This window comes from Dipteris shenzhenensis, chromosome 5, assembly GCF_047967505.1.
Source record: "Dipteris shenzhenensis isolate YYH24624 ecotype China chromosome 5, Dip_SZ_1.0, whole genome shotgun sequence".
In the NCBI taxonomy this organism is placed as follows: Eukaryota; Viridiplantae; Streptophyta; class Polypodiopsida; order Gleicheniales; family Dipteridaceae; genus Dipteris; species Dipteris shenzhenensis.
In genome coordinates, this window is record NC_141600.1 from 7,550,997 (window position 1) to 7,569,949 (window position 18,953).

Consider the following 18,953-nt stretch of genomic DNA (forward strand, 5'->3'; position numbering starts at 1 on the left):
AAAAGGAAGATCTAAGTGTGGCCTTATAAAATGGACATGTGGCAATCTAGGCCCATCTAGGGAGATTGGGGGCTCTACAAAAGAAAAAACACGTGAAAATGAAACATGAGAGAGATTCAAAACGTGAGCTTGTGCTTTAGAGCGAGGTTGGGAGAAATTTTTTGCAAACCACCCGTGATTCTCCTATTTTGCTTCCAAGATTTCGTCTTTGGTCCTTTTCATTTGGTATCGGAGCCAATTTATGATTTGTAAAGGTGTTTGTTCGAGAGGAAGCAGTCGCCCATGATCTTTGTTCCCGTGGAGATTGTTTGTAGATGAGAGGTGGTTTTGTAGCCATTAGTGGGTTCGTCAAGCGGTAGTTGCTGATGCAGAGAGCATTCAACGGGCGTAGAGTGTAAGCTTTCAACGGTGTAGCATACATACGGGCGAAGAGACTATTCATAGTAGTGTGGTTGCTCAGTGGGATCGAATCTCATCTCTTGAACGAATGAAAAGATATTTGCTTATGAAAGCATATGATTGCCTATGATTACGCTTATGTTCGTGACGAACGAACGTTCCCTCAACTAAATGTTACGCAAGATGGACGACATAGCGCTTGGAAGATAGGCAACTTCCACAAAACCTTCCACGCATGCAAAATAAGATTGACGGGAAAGTGAACGATGACACTATCCGCAAGTGTGATGAACACACTATACTGAACTCTTTGGGCTTGGAGAATTTTGGACAACAGGCTGGGCTAGGTGCTGACAACAAAGGCATTGAGCGATTGCTTATCTTTTTTAAATTTGGTACAAGGCATTGAGGTTCTATAGCACGAGACCTTGTACCATATCAATTAGTGCTCAATTTGTACATATAAAAGGTCTCTGACAAAAAGTAGTTGCTTGAGGTTTCTTCGATCTGATATAACCCCGGAGTTATCAAGCAAGGAAAGGCAACTTGGAGGTTGTGCAGGAGAAATTGGGACCAAGGAACTCTCTATTTCTTTTCAATTTCAGCTTGGTCGAGTTTTGAAATATTTTGAAAATTTGAGTTGCAGCTTGTGGGTGTTTGCAGTTATTTTGAGATTGTAGGTAATTCCCTAGTATAGAGAAAAGGTACTTGTTTTAGGTGGTGTGAACTTACAGCTTTATAGTTGGGGATTTAAATTAGTTTCAAATATTTGGGTCTATGCTTGCATAGCAATTTTGGATCTAGCTTATGCAAGTTGGGATTTCAGCTTTGGATAATGTGTTAAAAAAAATACCGCCAAACAAACCAAAGCGAGCTTTAGATTTGTGACTTTATGGAAAAAGGGAAAGCAATTGCAATGGAAGTTGATGAAGAAGCCTCACGAGTGGATACTTGGAAATCCGGCTGACAAAGCAAGTGCCGCGCCCTATGGCAGCCCATACATCGTGAGGTAGGATTGCTTGTTAGAGGATGCCTTACAACAAATTTAGACTCAGCAATTATAAGCCAATGTAGGGCAATGCGAACTTCGAAGTATGGTTCAAAGTATATCTGTGAGACCATCCAAAGAAGAAAAAGGATATCTGTGGAGCTTGAAACTAGTATACGTACGGTCAAACCTAGGAAGGCTAAAATACAAAATATTGTCAATTATAGATTGGAAAAGTATTCTGATTGGATGACAGACTCTAGCTCGGATTTCATTGAGGGTTCGTTGCACAAACTAGGTGAAGCATTCGCCATTTGTGAAATTAGAAATGACATGAGGAAAATCCCCGATGCCACTTGTATATTTACTGAGGCATTGGTGAATAGATGGTGGATTAGATAGCAAAAGGATGAAATTGCATCAACTACCTAGAAAGGATTCAAGAAAGAATTTAGAAAACGTTTCTTGTCTTCTGACGAAGCATCCCGAGTTTGGGATGAGAATAGGTACCTTTGTTAGAAGTATTTGTCAATAGCTGAATATAGTGATAAATTTAGGGAATGTGCAATAAAGATATTTGAGCCTCTTTCCCTAGTCAGTGCAAGTGAAGGATTTCATTTTTGGACTAAATGATAGTATTAAAATGGAAGTTCGGGCTAGTATTAGAACATGCTAGATGAAGTGATAGCTATGGCCTTGAACTATGAAGATGCCAAAGGCAAGCGAAGGGGGTTTGTGCAGGTAGGGACTCAGCATAAGTACTGGAAAAAAGTGGGGTATAAAAGAGATGGGTTAGAAAGTCTGGTCTCCCACAGCCAAGTGGCTAAACCAAGCAGGCAAAGCCGACTGGGGCTCCTTCTAAACCAAGTACCACTGTTGGATTCAAGAGGAAAGTAATTCCAATGTCTGTTCAAGCTTGGTTGAAATCCTGTTTAACCTTGGAAAAAAAAGAGAAAGCGAGGAGAGAAGACTTATGCTTTGGATGCCTTCGGCTTCATTTATGGAAAGATTATCCATTGAGCAAGGATGGTTGGATGATTGAGATGGTAGTCTCAGAATGCAATGTAGAAATGGAGGAAGTCCTAGAGCTGATTAGACGCATATTCAACTAGCGGGATCTTCTTGGAGGGCAGTACTAAGGACTATTAGTCTCTGTGATGGAAGCTCGAAAAACTCAGAAAGAAATTTTATTTCTTTGTATAGCATCTATAGAGTCGATTGGTGGTCCGTTGACTAGCATTGAGGCTACCCGAAATGGCCAAGTTGGTTGATCAGATCGCAGAGGACTTCTCTGATTGTTCTAGGGATAAGTTGTCTTTTGGGTTACCTTCAGAGCGGAATGTTCAACATAAGATTGAACTTAAATCGAGAGTAGAAACTGTAAATATGCCTCCCTTTAGTGTAGGCTTTACTGAAGAAGCTGAGGTGCAAAGACAATTGGAAGATGTCCTCAAGTTGGGGAAAATTCAACTCAGTTTCTCACCTTGTGCTTCACCATTGTTATTGAAGAAGAAAAAAGATGATATTTTTTGTTGCCTTATAGGTTATAGAGAATTGAACAGTATCACTGCTAAGCACAGGTATCCAATGGCTTGGATTAATGATGCATTGCATGGAGCCATAATTTTTAGCAAGATAGATCTTAAGATTGGCTACTATCAAATTCAGAGTAGAGTGGAGAATGTGCATAAAGCTGCTTTCAGAAGCAGGTTTGGACGTTACGAGGTTTTGGTAATGTTGTTTGGGCTTACCAATGCTCCGGCTATGTTCGTCATGCCTATGAATGATTTATTATGCTCGTACATCGAGAAGTTTATAGTACATTTTATGACGATATTTTTGTTTACAATAATTGTATTACTGAGGATCATTATCACTTAGAAAAGCAAGTCTATGTGTGAATAGAAAGAAAACCGTGCTATGCATGGTGAAACTTGAGTATCGGGATTCATTATTATTTCTGATGGGGTGGAAATGGATCCGAAGAAAGTAGCTTGAAATATTAGTGTGGCCAACTTCTCTAAATGTGATCTATGGCGATCGTTCTTAGGATTTGTCTAGTTTTATCAAAGGCATATCAAAGAGTATTTCGATATAGTATCGCCTTTGACTGAGCTGAAAGTATCTTTTGTGTGAGGGCAGAAGTAACAAGAGAGTTTCAACGCCATAAAGAACAGAGAGACCTCTAGTCCGGTGTTAAAAATTGTTATCCACGAAAACCATTTTTCTTAGAAGCTGATGCAAGTGGCATTATGGCAGGGGCAGTTCTTCTCCAAGAGGAAAGGTCAGTAGCCTTTGAAAGCAAGAAGCTTTCTCCCTTTGTGGAATTGGCCAACTCATGAACTGGAGTTGTACGTTGTTATTCATGCTTTGAATGGAGGCATTATTTGTATGGTTTAGAGTTTTACGTGGATGTAGACCTTGATACTTTGAAGTATTTTTGTGGATAGCTTGACTTCAGTGGCTACCAAGCTAGATAGGCATATCTCATGTAGGAGTTTAAAATGAAGATTTGGTACCGAAGCTGATACGTTGTTACGCTTTATGTAGAGTTTCACGGTATTAGAGAGTGCTCTAATGACCGAGATATGGAAACTAAGAAAGTGGAGAGTTTGTCTAGAGCCTTTTGCCTAAGGCTCATATGACTAAACTAGGAAAAATAAATGACCCGACATCTAAAAAAGATGAAATTTATGTAAGATACACCATAGCAGATGGTATGCTAAAATATAGTGGCTATACCTAGTCAAAATGACTCAGATAGAGTGTGATTCAACAGTTCTATGATAGCCATGTGCGGGACATCAAGGTGTCAAGAGGACATATGATCTCGTGAAGCGAGATTTCTTTTGGTGAAAGATGAAAAAGCATATTCATGAATATGTGACATGATGTTTCTCGTGTCAAGTGAGTAAGGCAGAGCGGGTGAAGCCACCTGGCCTTTCATATTCCTTGGAGATACCATCAGGCAGGTGGAAGAGTATTTCCATGGTCTGCCTATGACATAAGGTGAATATGATTCTATCCTTGTGGTGGTTGACTGTCTTACCAAGATGGCGATGGCCCATTTCATCTCATCTAAGGAGTCTATTAGTGCTCTCAAAGTGGGAGATCTGTTTATAAATTACATATTTCATCTGCATGGACTACCTAGATTTATAGTACTAGACATGGATGCTAAGTTTTCCAATCATATTTGGATTGCAGTGATGAAGGGACTAGGGATGGAGTTGGGAATGAGTAGTGGGGATCATTTTGAAATAGATGGTCAGATAGAGATAGTCAACTAAGCTTTAGAGGATATGATAAGAGCATATATATTATTTGAGGCAACATCCATGAATTAATGTCTCCATTACTAGAGTTTATCTATAATGATAGGAAACATTCCTCCAGTTGAACTATCGTTATAGACAAGGAAATCCAACTACGGTTGGAATGCCTTAGAAAGTGCTGAGTGTTGTGAACTTTATTATTATTTTGCGAGAGCTGACATCTACGAAGCTATGGATAGAGCTAAGATGTATGGAGATGAAAATAGATCTTTCAGAGAATTTGAGGAAGGAGAAAAAGTTTTTCTCAGAGTTTCTTCACACTTCAAGCCTTTGATTGTAGGAGAGTGTGCTAAGTTGTCCCCCTGATATTGTGGGCCGTGGTTAATTCTAAAAAGAATAGGCAAGGTAGCCTATAGATGGGAATTACCACAGGGTTGTAAGATGCACCCAATGTTTCATGTTTCTCATTTAAAACGGTTTTTGCATACAGGTGACTAATCGAGCATGTTATTTTTTTTCAGTAGAGAGGGGATAATGCAAGGCACAAACCAACAAGAATTGTGGATCGAGAAACAATGCAAGTACGCAAATGGAAGATACCCATGCTGTTGGTTGCATGGCATGGTTTACCTCTATCTAAGCCAACTTGGGAATCCGTGTACTAGATGCGAAGAGCGTTCCCAGATTTCATCATGGAGGATGCTGATGCATGAAGAGGGAAGGAATGTTATGCTCAAGCTGAGGTAACATGACCTTGAAAGGGTCAGTTGGCATTTTTCCTTTGAAGGGGTGACAATTGTATATAATTTGTATTATGCTTAATGTATAAGGTCAAAGGGATTTAATATCAAGGTTGTTGGTGAGGGTGTTTTGCGTAACTTAGGTGTGTCTAAAGGCCTAAGACCTAGGTGTTCCTAATTATGCCTAGGGGCAAATGACTTAAATGGAATCCCAAGAATGGGTGAAAAGGAACATCTAAGTGTGGCCTTATAAAATGGACATGTGGCAATCTAGGCTCATCTAGGGAGATTGGGGGTTCAGTTGTATTTTAATTAAAAGTTATCAATCGTTTGCGTAGGTGTTTGCCTCACATTGTCGGTGTGATACAACAGTCAAGGTAGGATGAGTTAGACCAATAAATTTCCCCTTCTAGAGAGTGCCAAGCTATTTGAAGATTCAAGCTTGAAAACATTCTCAAAGCTTGAATGTCGCAGGGTATTATTAATGGGCCTGAAAAATGTTTGTAAGTTACGATAAGAAGAGCCAATATGCTTATACTCTCATGAACTTCATCAAGAGCATTATCCTTGTTGTTAGGAATTGATGCATCGGTTGAAGCTTGGAAGACTTTGCAACAGTGCATGTGTCTTTTGTGAGTGGTTAACTGTGGCTGACTGCTTTCACTCTCTCTCTTGCATGATGCTCTATGATGATGGTGCAATGACTACAGAATGAAACTTTTCTACATGGGGCTTTAACATATTCCTTGTTGGCAAGAACTTCAATGCATCAGTTGAAGCTTGGAAGACTTTGCAGTGTCTTTTATGAGTGTTTGACTGGTTTCACTCTCTCTCTCTCTCTCTCTCTCTCTCTCTCTCTCTCGGAGAGTGCTCTATGATGATGGTGCACGGTGCAATACTTGGGCAATGAAACTTTTCTACATGGGGCTTTAATTAGTGCAACGTTATTAATTGTGGACAAAAAAGCGTAGTGTTGTATGCATGACTAGTGAGGCTGGATACAAGATCTATGCATGAAAGTAATAACCTTGAACTGAAAGATTTAAACCACATAACATCCATAAATCATGGATAGTATAAGTGTCAAATAAACGAGAGAAAGAGCACATAAATAGCACGGCTGAATGGGGTGCGAATGAGGATCACGCCTTGCCAGAGCTAACCACTGGCATATTTCCGCAATCCAGTATAATGAATTTCCAATACAGTCGTATTTAGAACTTAGGATGGAACCAAGGGAAGAGTAGGAGGAAAGTGAAAATACTATCAGTCCTTTATCATGTAGGAGGAGATTACTATGAAAATACAACAATAATACTTTGTCACTGTCCTGGGAAGCTAAAACAATAAGTAGAATAAGGGTAAACACTGCTGAATGCCAAGAGTCAGGACTCAGCCAAAGGCTAGGCTTACCTACTGATGATATGGATATGCTGAATATTCCAACAAAAAATATAGCAAACACAAATGAAAACTTATGTATTGCCTTAGACTTTCAAGAAAGCACAAAAATTACAAAAGTGGTTGGACGCTATGCAAGCTGAGTATAATACCATTATGAAAAATACACTTGGGACTTGTGGACCTACCAGTAGGCAAAAAGTTGGATGCAAATGGTTTTACACGTTGAATTACAAAGTAGATGGCAGCATAGACAAGTAGAAGACTTTTTGTAAAAGGGTATTTTCTGTAAGAAGGATAGATTATTTTGAATCCTTTGCAATTGTAGCAACACATAATACTGTGAGAGTGGTAACTGCCTTAGCAGCACAACATGGTTAGAAGCTTCATCAAATGCGTGTTAGGTTAGCCTTCTTAAATGATTACTTACAAGAAGAATTATATGTGAAAAAGCCAGCAGGTTTTGATTGATGGTTTCTTTGAAAGCCAAAAAAAAAAAGCAAATCTGATCCAAGTCTTTATGTGCTTAGAGATCAGGGCAGCTTTGTGGTAGTAGTGCTTCATGTGGATGACTTTATCATGACAGGCAACAATGAAAAGCTGATTACAGCTATAAAAGAGAAGCTTGCACAAAGATTTGAGATGGAAGATCCAGGTTGATTGCATTATTTCTTGGGATAGAGGTGAAACAAAAAGAAGTAGCATCTTTGTCTCACAAGGGAAGCATGCAATGGAGCGCTCAAGAAGTTTAAAATGGAAGATTGCAAACCTACAGTCACACCAAGAGCTATGATGGTGGAGATGTGGATGTCACTATTTGTAGGCAGCTTGTGGGCAGTCTTACTTACTGCCACTAGACCTGATATCTCACATGCAGTGGGAGTTGTCAACAATGGCTCAGCCAAAATCCTTTCATCGGAAAGGTGCAAAATTGACTTTAAGGTCTAAAGATACCTTGCATATGGGACTACTATATGGGAATTCTTAGGATGTGATGCTGAGTGTGCATGTGACTCAGATTTTGGGCCAGGGGGGGGGGGGAGGAAACTACAGGTTATTGTTTTACTCTTGGAATAGTAATGGTTTCTTGGTGAAGCAAGAGACAATCCACTGTGGGATGGTCATCCACAGTGGCAGAGTAGATGGCATATGGATTTTACTAATTCAAGATTACTCTATTCAGATTCTTTGTTATAATCAGAGTTGTATTGCATTGACAAAGAATCCAGTGTTCAATGTCCATACCAAACATGTTACACATTGATAACACTTCGTTAGAGAAAAGGTGCAGGATGGACAGGTAGAGATGTTGTATTGTCCTACACTGAGCAATCCAGTAAAAATCTCAACAAAGGATCTATCAAGAGAAGGGTGGCTCAGCAAGGCAGTTCCAAAGTGCTGCAGCAGGTCACCACAGTGAAAAACGGCTGATGTAGATATGTTGGAAGCCTCAGAACAGCTCCAAAATTGGGTCTGTTGAACGCAGTTCTGCAGCAGCAGCTCAGAAACCCTAATTTCAGTGATAAAATACTCCAAAATGTCCTTGGGGAAGCACACGTGCAGACGTGTCTTGAAGTAAGTGCCGACCAGCAAGCAATAAGCGTCTTGAACACTCGAATGAGAGCAGCCGTGGAGACAGCAAGGGATGAAGAGGTGGCTGGCTATGGAGGAGACGAAAATAGAAGCTAATGGCTGCAAGAGGAGGCAGAATAGAGGCAGATATGAGGCGGTTGCAAGGAGGAGGAAGCTGAGCAGAGTTAGGGTTAGATTAGGGCAGGGAGATGATGATGTGGCAGGGCGCCTAGGGCAGGATTGGCTTGTGCTTGATGAGCATGAAACATAAACCAGCAATGCAGAATGCCACATATGATTGTTATGCAATGTCTTTTGCAACAAGACATTTTTGAGTTTGCCTCCCAAATCATCCGGGAGGCTATGTAGCAGTATCCTTCGAGGCAAAATGCTTTCATTATGGGAGGATTTTAATAATGCACCGCAGCCAGGAGATAATACATATGCTTGCCTCTAAGCAAGTGCAATGGAATCAACTACTTCTCCAACTTGGCCTTGCTAAGAGACATGTAGCTAGTCCCTGTTATGCGTGATGGAGTTTATGGTTTTCAATCTTATGAGTGACTCTCGTGAGATTGAAATTGCACTATGTTGTGTTTTTAGAGGATGAGTTTGGGAATGTTCCTGGATGCATCTAGGTATATGCTTCTGTCGTATTAGCGGACATGCAAATTTCACCTTATGAAGTTTTCATCCAAGTTGCAAGTTGCGGCCTGTTGGTATTGCGATAATTCTTTCTATGTTAAATGGTGTGTTGCCCTATCAGCTGGTTTTAGATTTAGATGCTCGTTTGGGAGAGACTAAAATGAAATCGTTTAGACTTCACAAGGAGTTGTAGCTTGAATGAAGAGATTTGGACTACTTTTTGATTAGCCTTCTCCTTTAGTGCTAGCCTTCGTCATGGCTGAGTTTGTCCTTCACCTCCGGAGTGCCGAGAGAAACTCAGTACGAAGACTTTGTATAAATGGATGCTCAAGTATGTGTGGGTGTGTGGATTTATATGTGACAGAGCATACTTTTATACTATGGTCTACACCCACTGTTGGGCGCTGATGATGTCAGTGGGGATGTCATAGTAGCTAGTCCTTGCTATGCGTGATGGAGTTTATGGTTTTCAATCTTATGAGTGACTCTCGTGAGATTGGAACTGCACTATGTTGTGTTTTTAGAGGATGAGTTTGGGAATGTTCCTGGATTCATCTAGGTATATGCTTCTGCCATATTTGCGGAAATGCAAATTTCACCTTGTGAAGTTTTTGTCCAAGTTGCGGCCTACTGGTATTGCGATAATTCTTTCTATCTTAAATGGTGCATCGCCCTATCAGCTAGTTTTAGATTTAGATGCTCGTTTGGGAGAGACTAAAATGAAATCGTCTAGACTTCACAAGCAGTTGTAGCTTGAATGAAGAGATTTGGACTACTTTTTTATTAGCCTTCTCCTTTAGTACTAGCCTTCGTCATGGCTGAGTTTGCCCTTCACCTCCGGAGTGCCGACAGAAACTCAGTACGAAGACTTTGTATAAATGGATGCTCAAGTATGTGTGGGTGTGTGGATTTATATGTGTGAGAGCATACTTTTATACTATGGTCTATACCCACTGTTGGGAGCTGATGACGTCAATGGGGATGTCATAGTAGCTAGTCCCTGCTATGCGTGATGGAGTTCATGGTTTTCAATCTTATGAGTGACTCTCATGAGATTGAAATTGCACTATTTTAGAGGATGAGTTTGGGAATGTTCCTGGATTCATATAGGTATTTGTTTCTTGGATATACTTTTCAGCATGATGCGCAGTCCACAAACCAAGCTCTCGATCCAAGTTGCGGCTTGCTAGTATTGCGATAATTCTTTCTATCTTAAATGATGTGTTGCTCTATCAACTAGATTTAGATTTAGATGCTCGTTTGGGAGAGACTAAAATGAAATCATTTAGACTTCACAAGCAGTTGTAGCTTGAATGAAGAGATTTGGACTACTTTTTTATTAGCCTTCTCCTTTAGTGCTAGCCTTCGTCATGGCTGAGTTTGCCCTTCACCTCCGGAGTGCCGACAGAAACTCAGTACAAAGACTTTGTATAAATGGATGCTTGTGTGGGTGTGTGGATTTGTATGTGTGAGAGCATACTTTTATACTATGGTCTACACCCATTGTCGGGTGCTGATGATGTCAGTGGGGATGTCATAGTAGCTAGTCCCTGCTATGCGTGATGGAGTTTATGGTTTTCAATCTTATGAGTGACTATCGTGAGATTGAAACTGCACTTGTGTTTTTAGAGGATGAGTTTGGGAATGTTCTTGGATTCATCTAGGTATATAGATAGAAAGAATCTAGGGAGAACCATCTTACAAGCATCAAAGGCAAAAGAAAGAGGTGCAAGATAGGGATTTAATTTCAGTCAACTGTAAGTAGCCTCAAACCAAACATGGAGTCACTCCAAGATATTTGTTGTCAGCTTCAATGTTGAGGACTGCGATACCAACCCTCACATAGCAGAATGGAATCCTACTTCAAGAGGAGTAGAGTCACATAGATTTTATGTGAAGGATTTGATGAAAAGAAAGCTTGCGCATCTCTTAACAGTTGGAGAAGAGGACCAATCAATAGTGCCAAGACGGCAGCTAATTGTTGAAATCTATGTGGGAGAGGAACGCTTACCTCTTACGGGTCTTCATCAAGGTCACCAATCTGGAAGGAAACTGAGCAACATATTCACAATATGGGGCAGCCAGGAAAAGAAAATAGGTCATATAGGAGAAGTTAAGTTAAGGATAATCTGCTCTGGCTATCCCCAAGGAATTCGAGTTGTATTATTCCCCCTCCCCCCACCCTTTCTGTTAATTCTGTGTTTGTGTTGTCTACCAAAAGAATACAAGTTTGTATGTCTGCACAATCTCCCTTTCCTGTGAAATGGATGTCCACAATCTCCCTTTCCTGTGAAATGGATGTCCTTCGGTTTTTGTAAGAGCAAGCAACAGCTTGCTTTGAAAAGGGTCTCTGATTATTGAAAAGATTGTTCTGTTTAATGCATTTCATTGCTTCTTAGCTGAGTTTTCCTTCTGCTATGCTGTACTTTGTATCTTCGTATGTCTAACTTGGAACCTTGTTTGTGAAGGAATGGACTTCCATGAATTGCTGGATATCCCTCAGGGTGACCGTCGCAAGTACCATGATGATGTATCAGTCATGGTCATTTCTTTAGAAGGGAAGATATGGCGCTCTTTTGGTTGATTAAGTTCCTGTCAGGGGTGCATATGTCAGATATCTCCCCCTGTGTGACTCATTACTTGTTATATGATGGGAAATAAGGGAGATATGGTTCCGAGAGTACCACTCCATACCAAATTTCATTGTATTTCTTATCTACAAAGTTGTATACTCCCTTTGAGGCTGTCATAGTTCATGGCATAAAACATGAACTGTTTACTTTATGGCATGCTTGTAACACAGCATTTTGATGAAAGGAAAAGCCCTTCATACACACTTGAGAGCTCAGTCCAGGCTTTCAAGTTCCAAATTTGCGAGACTCTTACGGTCAATAGTGACAGCTTTTGGGTTAGTGTTGCAATGGCTGCTTAATGGCCCTCAATGGTTTTCATATGGATTGTATGGTGTGAAGGATTTTGTATGTTGATGTAGATGGTGATGGCTTTTGACTTAAAAATGGAGATGAATCTCACATGGCAATCCATGTGAATTTTGCACAATGCTGCTATCTGTTCTAAAAAATCTGAATAAAAGTGAGCATAAGTTTCAACATCAGATTGCACTGCCGATGACGGTTAATGATGTTCGTGGGGATGTAGCAGCTAGCCACTGTTGCTATGCATGATGGAATCAAAGGTTTCCATTCTTGTGGGTCGCTATCACAACAGTTGAACAGCACTGTTAAGGATTATTGAGCATGGGCACTAGGTACTGGCCATGGAGTAAAGCTAGAACTGATTTGTCTTTTTGTTTTAATTGAAATTTCTTAGTGGCTCATCTAGTACAATGGCTGGGTTTCACATTTGTCACTCCCAACTTGTTTTTGGGACCATGGATTACCTCGACGTATTGGTGATTGGATTATCACCTCCAATTGGAGTTTTTATCTTGAAAGATTGACGAAGTTATTCATTAAAAGTCAAGATTTGATTGGAGATATGTTTAAGAAAAGACGATCAAGCTACGTATTGCTTATATTACTATTTTGGTGTGTAAGGAAGGTTGTGGGTCACAACCTCAAAAGGTGATGGTCCATCGACTTAGCTTTTAAGTTATGTGGACTAGGGTAAGGGTGAGTATGCACGCATGCACAAAGTGGTGGCTAAAGAGTAATGACCAAGCAAAGATATGAGTCACACAAACAAAAGTGGTGGCTAAAGAGTAATGACCAAGCAAAGATATGATATGCACAAAGTGGTGGCTAAAGAGTAATGACCAAGCATTTTAGTCATAGCATATATTTGTTCAGTTATTGCTATTTTGTAGCCATGGTAAAGCCCTTACAAATGCCCTAGGTAGGTAGATTCTTCTATGTTGTTGCATGATTAATGAGTACCATTCTAAATGATGTGACATGCATCATGTAAGACACTCTTTTAGGACTTAGCACTCTTTGTTAAAGTCACATTTTTGGTAAGTATCTATAACACCAAAAAGATAGAGCTCTAGTCAACGGAATGGGTACTACAATTGACACCACCAAAGCATGCCATATATTATAAGATGAAGCACATCATATTTTGCTCAAAGTGATACATAATGCTCTAAAGTAGTTCATTCATTAGAGTATGCTAAAGAAAGGGTGATGAGACTCAAGAAACTTCTATAGATATTTTTAAATGAAGTACACGTTTAGATTCTATTGTTGAGCTACTTTAAAAGGGGCATATTGATAGAATACTAAGCCTTTTAGCATCAAAGAGGAGCTTGATAAACCTTATTTCTTATGATTCATTTCATTTAAAAGATTTCCCAATCTTTGTGTTTTGTGAGCTTTCTATCATTCTCCAAAGAAGTCACATCTTTTCTTATGAATTGTCCAATGCAGTCTTCCACAATGATAAAGTTGAATGGTTTTCTAGCATAAATTCCATGTTTCCAATCTACAACCTTTAACTAAAGGGTCTCACATATATTATTATTCTCTAAAAGTCAAACAATTTTTTTCCAAGGTAATGTTTGCACATATTTACAATGTGCGATGCAAAGAGACACAACTCATGCATACACATCGCTTAATCTGAAATTTTAACATTTGACATCCAAGTCCTCACTTGATCATGTTAAGTCCTTAGATCAAGCATGAATCTTCAATTGTCAAGCCTTTAATTTTTAATGGGCTTTCCCTTAAAAATATATTTATCCATAACACAAGCAAAATCCTACAAAAGAGATTAACATTAAACTCATAGTCCACAAACTACGACCTACCTAGTAGTCCATTTTGACGTAAAGGTAGCCTTATTGGAAGCTCAAATTAACTCCATCTAGCATCATTGTTAAAGGTTCATCCAGCAAAATAGACTCACATGCCATATCAATTGTCGTGGTTCATCTAGCTCACTTTTACTTCATATAAGCATGTTTTGATATGTGCGTGTGTGTGTACACGGAGCAGGATGTTTTATTGTTGCAAGTTGACATTGCAAAGGCTTTTGACACGGTTCAATGGGATTTCATCTCACAAACGATGCAAGCTTTGGGGTTTGGCACAAAAATGCAGCATATTACTTACTGGCTCTATAATGATAGTAAGGCCGCATGTATATTATTAGTGGATATCTATGAAAATTGGACTCTTTGTTGTTCAGTACGACAAGTTGTCCCCTTAGTGCATTATTATATGCGATAGCCACGCATCCAATATATGGACCACCTTGTGGATACACGCATGTTACATGGATTGGAAATTCAGGGGAGTCGCAATATGGTTGCTCAATCCTTTGCTGATGATTCTTTTTTTACTTTGAAGAATATTGAGAGAGACCTTTCTTGTCTTATGCATGCCCTATCGATATATGGCCTGGTTACAGGTCTTCTGCTGAATTTTCAAAAGTCCAAACTCTTACCGCTGCATTCTAAAGGCGGGCACAATTTGCTGTGGTCAGGGAAATGGTTTTGTCTACTCAGTTGGTTCGGCATCTTGGTTATCCATTAAGTTGGAAGCTTACTCATCGTCAACAAATTGATTGGGTCCTTACAAAGTTTCAGAAAAAACTTGCATACTGGAAATTGGCAACTTGGTCGTTGCATGTTCACTTACGAGAATAGTTCAATCTATTTTGGTGGCATACATTCACTTTTACTTGCCTTTGATGATGTTTGGCAAGAGAGATCTTACCTCCTTTATGTCAGCCACCATTATGGAAACTTTTTGGCGTTCCAAACATGGCCACAAAAGTTTGCGATTGCTTTCAGTTCATCATCTCTGTTCTCCAAAGATGCATGGGGGTCTAAATATTCTGAACATTCATGTGCATATCCTTGCACATAAGGGCAAACTAATGCTGCAATTTTTGCAAGATGATCAAACTTGGGCTGTCATGATGCGCTCTTTAATTTTGCAACTTGACACCTCTGCTTTTGGCTATATTGATGGCAAAATTAAAGGCTATCCATTTGTCTCCAAAATGCTATTTAGTTGGAAACATTTCCTTTCTCATTGGAACGGCATGGTCAAAACTCTTTACAGGGCAATTCTTTGAGGGCTGAAAGTATACATTGGTCCGTCTTTCACCCTTCACTGGCATTGCAAGAACCTAGACATTCTTACTTCGTTAGCTTCAAAGGAATCCAATTGGTGGCTCATGTGATTCGGCACTATGATACCCTTTCCTTTGGTTGCCCGACGATATAATTTGGTAATGCATTATCGTCCTCTGTGGTAAAAGATTACTCGGATGCTTCAACCTTTCCTACCCGTACCTTCCCTTCAGCTTCAGGATAGGCTGAAAGATTGGACTCTTCATTTGCTAGGTTCATTGGGGGTTCATTAGCTCGTCCTCTGAAGTTATCTTACATTATGGTTTCTTCCTCTTGTAAAAATTGTTGTTGCCACCACCTTGGGTTTCAGATAGGGGGAATCAAATTCGGCACATAAATCGCACCACCAAGTGAAGGAGGAAGAGATTACGACAGCTTTGGAGATATAAAGTTCTTCTTCAACAACATGTATTTCTATGGAGAGTGATGTTGGGGGTTTTCCCATCTGGGCAGCTCTTGGCACGCATGTATATTGCTCCAACGGTTTGTCGCAAATGCTTGGCTCTTCAAGAATCTATGCCTCATTCTCTATGGCATGGTCCACACACTTGTGATTTCTTGGGCCTTCTACGGCAGCACTTAAGAGCTAGATTCCCTACTGCTTCCTTTGGATATCTTTTCTGGCATTTTGGGTTTCATCCACGCAGACCGGGTTTTGAGTTATTTTTCGTGTGGGTTGATTACTGGGCACTTTGAACTCTATGGAAGGATACAAATCATAGAGTCTTTGGTGATTCTACTTTTTCCTCTTTCATTTTCTTCAGACGTGCTATTCAACAATCTTTCTTTGATTATTTGCAAACTCATTACATAGAGTATGATGTATATTTGCTATATATCTCTAGAGATCTTCTGTTGGTGTACTTTTGAGCTCCTCATTTTGAGGTAGCTTTTATGTAATAGAACATCAAAATTTTCACCCAAAAAAAAAGGGGTGTGTGTGTGTGTGTGTGTGTGTGTGTGTGTTAGAGAGAGAGAGAGACAAAGAGAGAGAGAGATTGTAATTCACATTGTTTTGTTTGAAGATAAAATATCCAACTTACTTTTAGAACACTACCCCCTTGAAAAATATCTTTTTTACCATCAAATGAAGTGTCCTCTATAAATGCTAAGAAACCTAAGGACAAGTCACAAGATTCTTATGACTCTTTCGTATTTCACCCAAAAAAAAAAAAGAAAATCCACTTCATTCTTTAGAAAATATAAATGGTGATGGATTGAGCCAATTTTGGAAGGATTAGGATGATGCATTAGGGTCATCCAAATTGGTAATGGTAAAAAAAGGGGAAAGGAAGAAAAAAGAAACAAAAGAAAACAAGTGGAGAATGAGCATGCACGTGTGCAGTTTTGTCCAAGATAAAAAATTTCAAAACATACTAGAACTTGAGAAGAGTTTTGTGTGAAAAAGTGATTAAAACCATGATAAATAATGGTTATATCAATTAGTTAAATGCAAGACTCAATTGTACTATAGAAGACCAACTATAACTTGAATACAAAACATCGACATTTGTGTGTAACAAAGAGCATTGGTCTCCCATACCACCTGGTGAACACCTGTGCCAGTAGCTCCGTACTATGCTCCTTCCTAGCTTGAGTGTGCATATGGCCCTGGCACTCCCTATATAGCCTCAAGGAAAGCGCTTGCCAAGAAAAGCACACAAGCATCAAGAAAAGCAAAAAAGCAATTGTGCTAACCCATGTTCCCATGGATAACATTCCATTCCATCATCTGCTTGTGTATCCCTAGCATGCACATGGCATACTCCCCTTCCTCAAAGAGCTCATTTAGGTTCCTAGTTTATAGAAGTGGCAAAGGCTCTAAAGCTATAGAGAGACTAGTCAATAGTTCACGACTTGCTCTATAGCTGTTTGAAAAGGTGAGTTTTGGCTAGTTGCTATTAAACATGATGAAAAATCACTTTTAAAAATCAAAATCACTCTTGAAAATCAAATGGAACAAAACTTAAAAGAAACTAGTAACATAGAAAGCACTTGAGACATCCCATGATTTGATGTTTGATTTAGACCTCCCTTCCAACACATCTAGATGTCATTACCACCTCAAACATTTAACATTGGCATTTACTAATAAAACATTACATTGTTTGGCCAAGATCCATAACAGATGAATGAGATTCCTATCACAAATTTCTATCACATTTATTCCTTCTACCTTCATTCCATTTCATAAAATATACCCACATATCACGATCACTTTGCTATAGTTCTATGAAATTACACCCATATCTATATCATTCTATTCTTTCACACTTTGACTTTATAGAGAAGCACACGCGTGCGCGCACCCTACAACCCTGACAAGCTAAAATGCAATATGCATAAGTATATAATCCATAGACCTGGACAACTTGCCCCTAAAATGAACATCAAAGGCCAAGGAATACCCATTTGGTCCTTGTAGTCCTACAACCTAAGTAAAATCCTTGTCCTTGTAAAGCCCTCAAGACAAGTAGACCAAAAGTGAGGCCTACTAGATGCAAGATAAGTAGACCAAAAATAAGGCCTACCAAGTGCAAGAACCCAATCCAATCGTATGGATGCATCAATCTACTAGATTCTCCATGCACTTCCTTTGAGCAGGATTACTAATTGGAATCTATAATTATGTAGAAGCTTTTTGAAATCCTTCCAAGAACCCATAGAGGAAGTGGGACCTCTATCCCATCTAGAAGTAGCAAGTGGTTTGGCATGAATATAAAGTATATTGTCATTCCATATGATGGGGGCTACCTATCAATCTCTTCTTGAAAGGAAGGCGGAACTCTCTGAAGAGTACTCCTGAAGTTGTGTCAAGCATTTAGGATAACATGCATAAAAGGGAGGAGGGAGCCCTAAGATGGGCTGAGGTAAAGATCCAAATAGTACTATCCATCCAATCTCTAGCACTAGAAGGAACAAATCCTTCCAAGAATCTTGTCATAATAAAGTTGTATGACCACCACCTCGCATAATAAGGATTCGCTCTACAAGTCTGGATATATTAATAAAGGCCTCCTTCCCACGTGGGTAGGATTAAGGTCTCCCAAGCCACCCTGGCTCTAGTGTCTATCGAATTTCTAGTCCACTCCAAAGTGAATTTCTTATCAGCCTTGATGCAATCCCTAAAATGGCACAAACCAGCCATGCCATAGCTAGCAGTTCTAACCACCACTCTAGTAGTAAGGTCAAGTTTTCCTGAACTCTACAAAAAGAGTTTCCTCCTGATACTCTTCAACGTAGGGGCAAATTGCTACGAAGGAGAGATGCCCACATGCCCTTGGTAGCCAAATTATGTCGTAGAAAGACCCCTCTGAATTCAAGTAAAACCCCCCAAAGCGAAGTGTATGTGTGCCTACTATAGGAAAAATAAATCCAAGGCTGCTTTGAAGGAAGTGAGATTGTGTGGAGTGGTATCCAAAAAAATAGTAGTATCATTAGACAACTCACTATCCAAGAGTCCTCATCTTGTCTCATGTGAAGTCTCAGCCTAATACTATTTGCTTGTGATCTCAATGCTATGCTCATTGCTTTAGCCACAAGAAGGGGGCAAGAGGGCATTAAAAATCTAAAAGCTCTCTCCCCTTTCTACTCTTATAAACACCTAGATATGGGTTGATCCATACAAAGAGGAATCCCTCTGATCCAAGCATCTAAAAATCCAAAGCGTAGAAGGGTACCCTCCAAAAAAACCCCAATCTACTCTATCATAAGCTTTCATGAAATCCAAGACCAAAATGGCAAGGTGCCAGCTACTTTGCATAGCCCAATTTGAAGCCTCCCAAAAGGGGAAGATATTCTTAAAAATGCTTCTGTCATGCATGAATCAT

The 18,953-nt window shown here is 39.7% G+C and overlaps 1 protein-coding gene across 2 annotated transcripts in view; it reads left to right on the top strand.

Annotated features, from left to right (window-relative positions):
- Positions 1-12,130, top strand: part of LOC147901566 (putative protein phosphatase 2C 4) — a 78,239-nt gene extending 66,109 nt beyond the window's left edge. For both annotated transcript variants that reach the window (XM_087374330.1, XM_087374331.1), the window contains one exon: positions 11,489-12,130. In XM_087374330.1, the coding sequence (XP_087230456.1) occupies positions 11,489-11,604 (116 nt within the window). In that variant the 3' untranslated portion in view covers positions 11,605-12,130. The remainder of the gene's footprint in view (positions 1-11,488) is intronic.
- Positions 12,131-18,953: the final 6,823 nt, after the last annotated feature.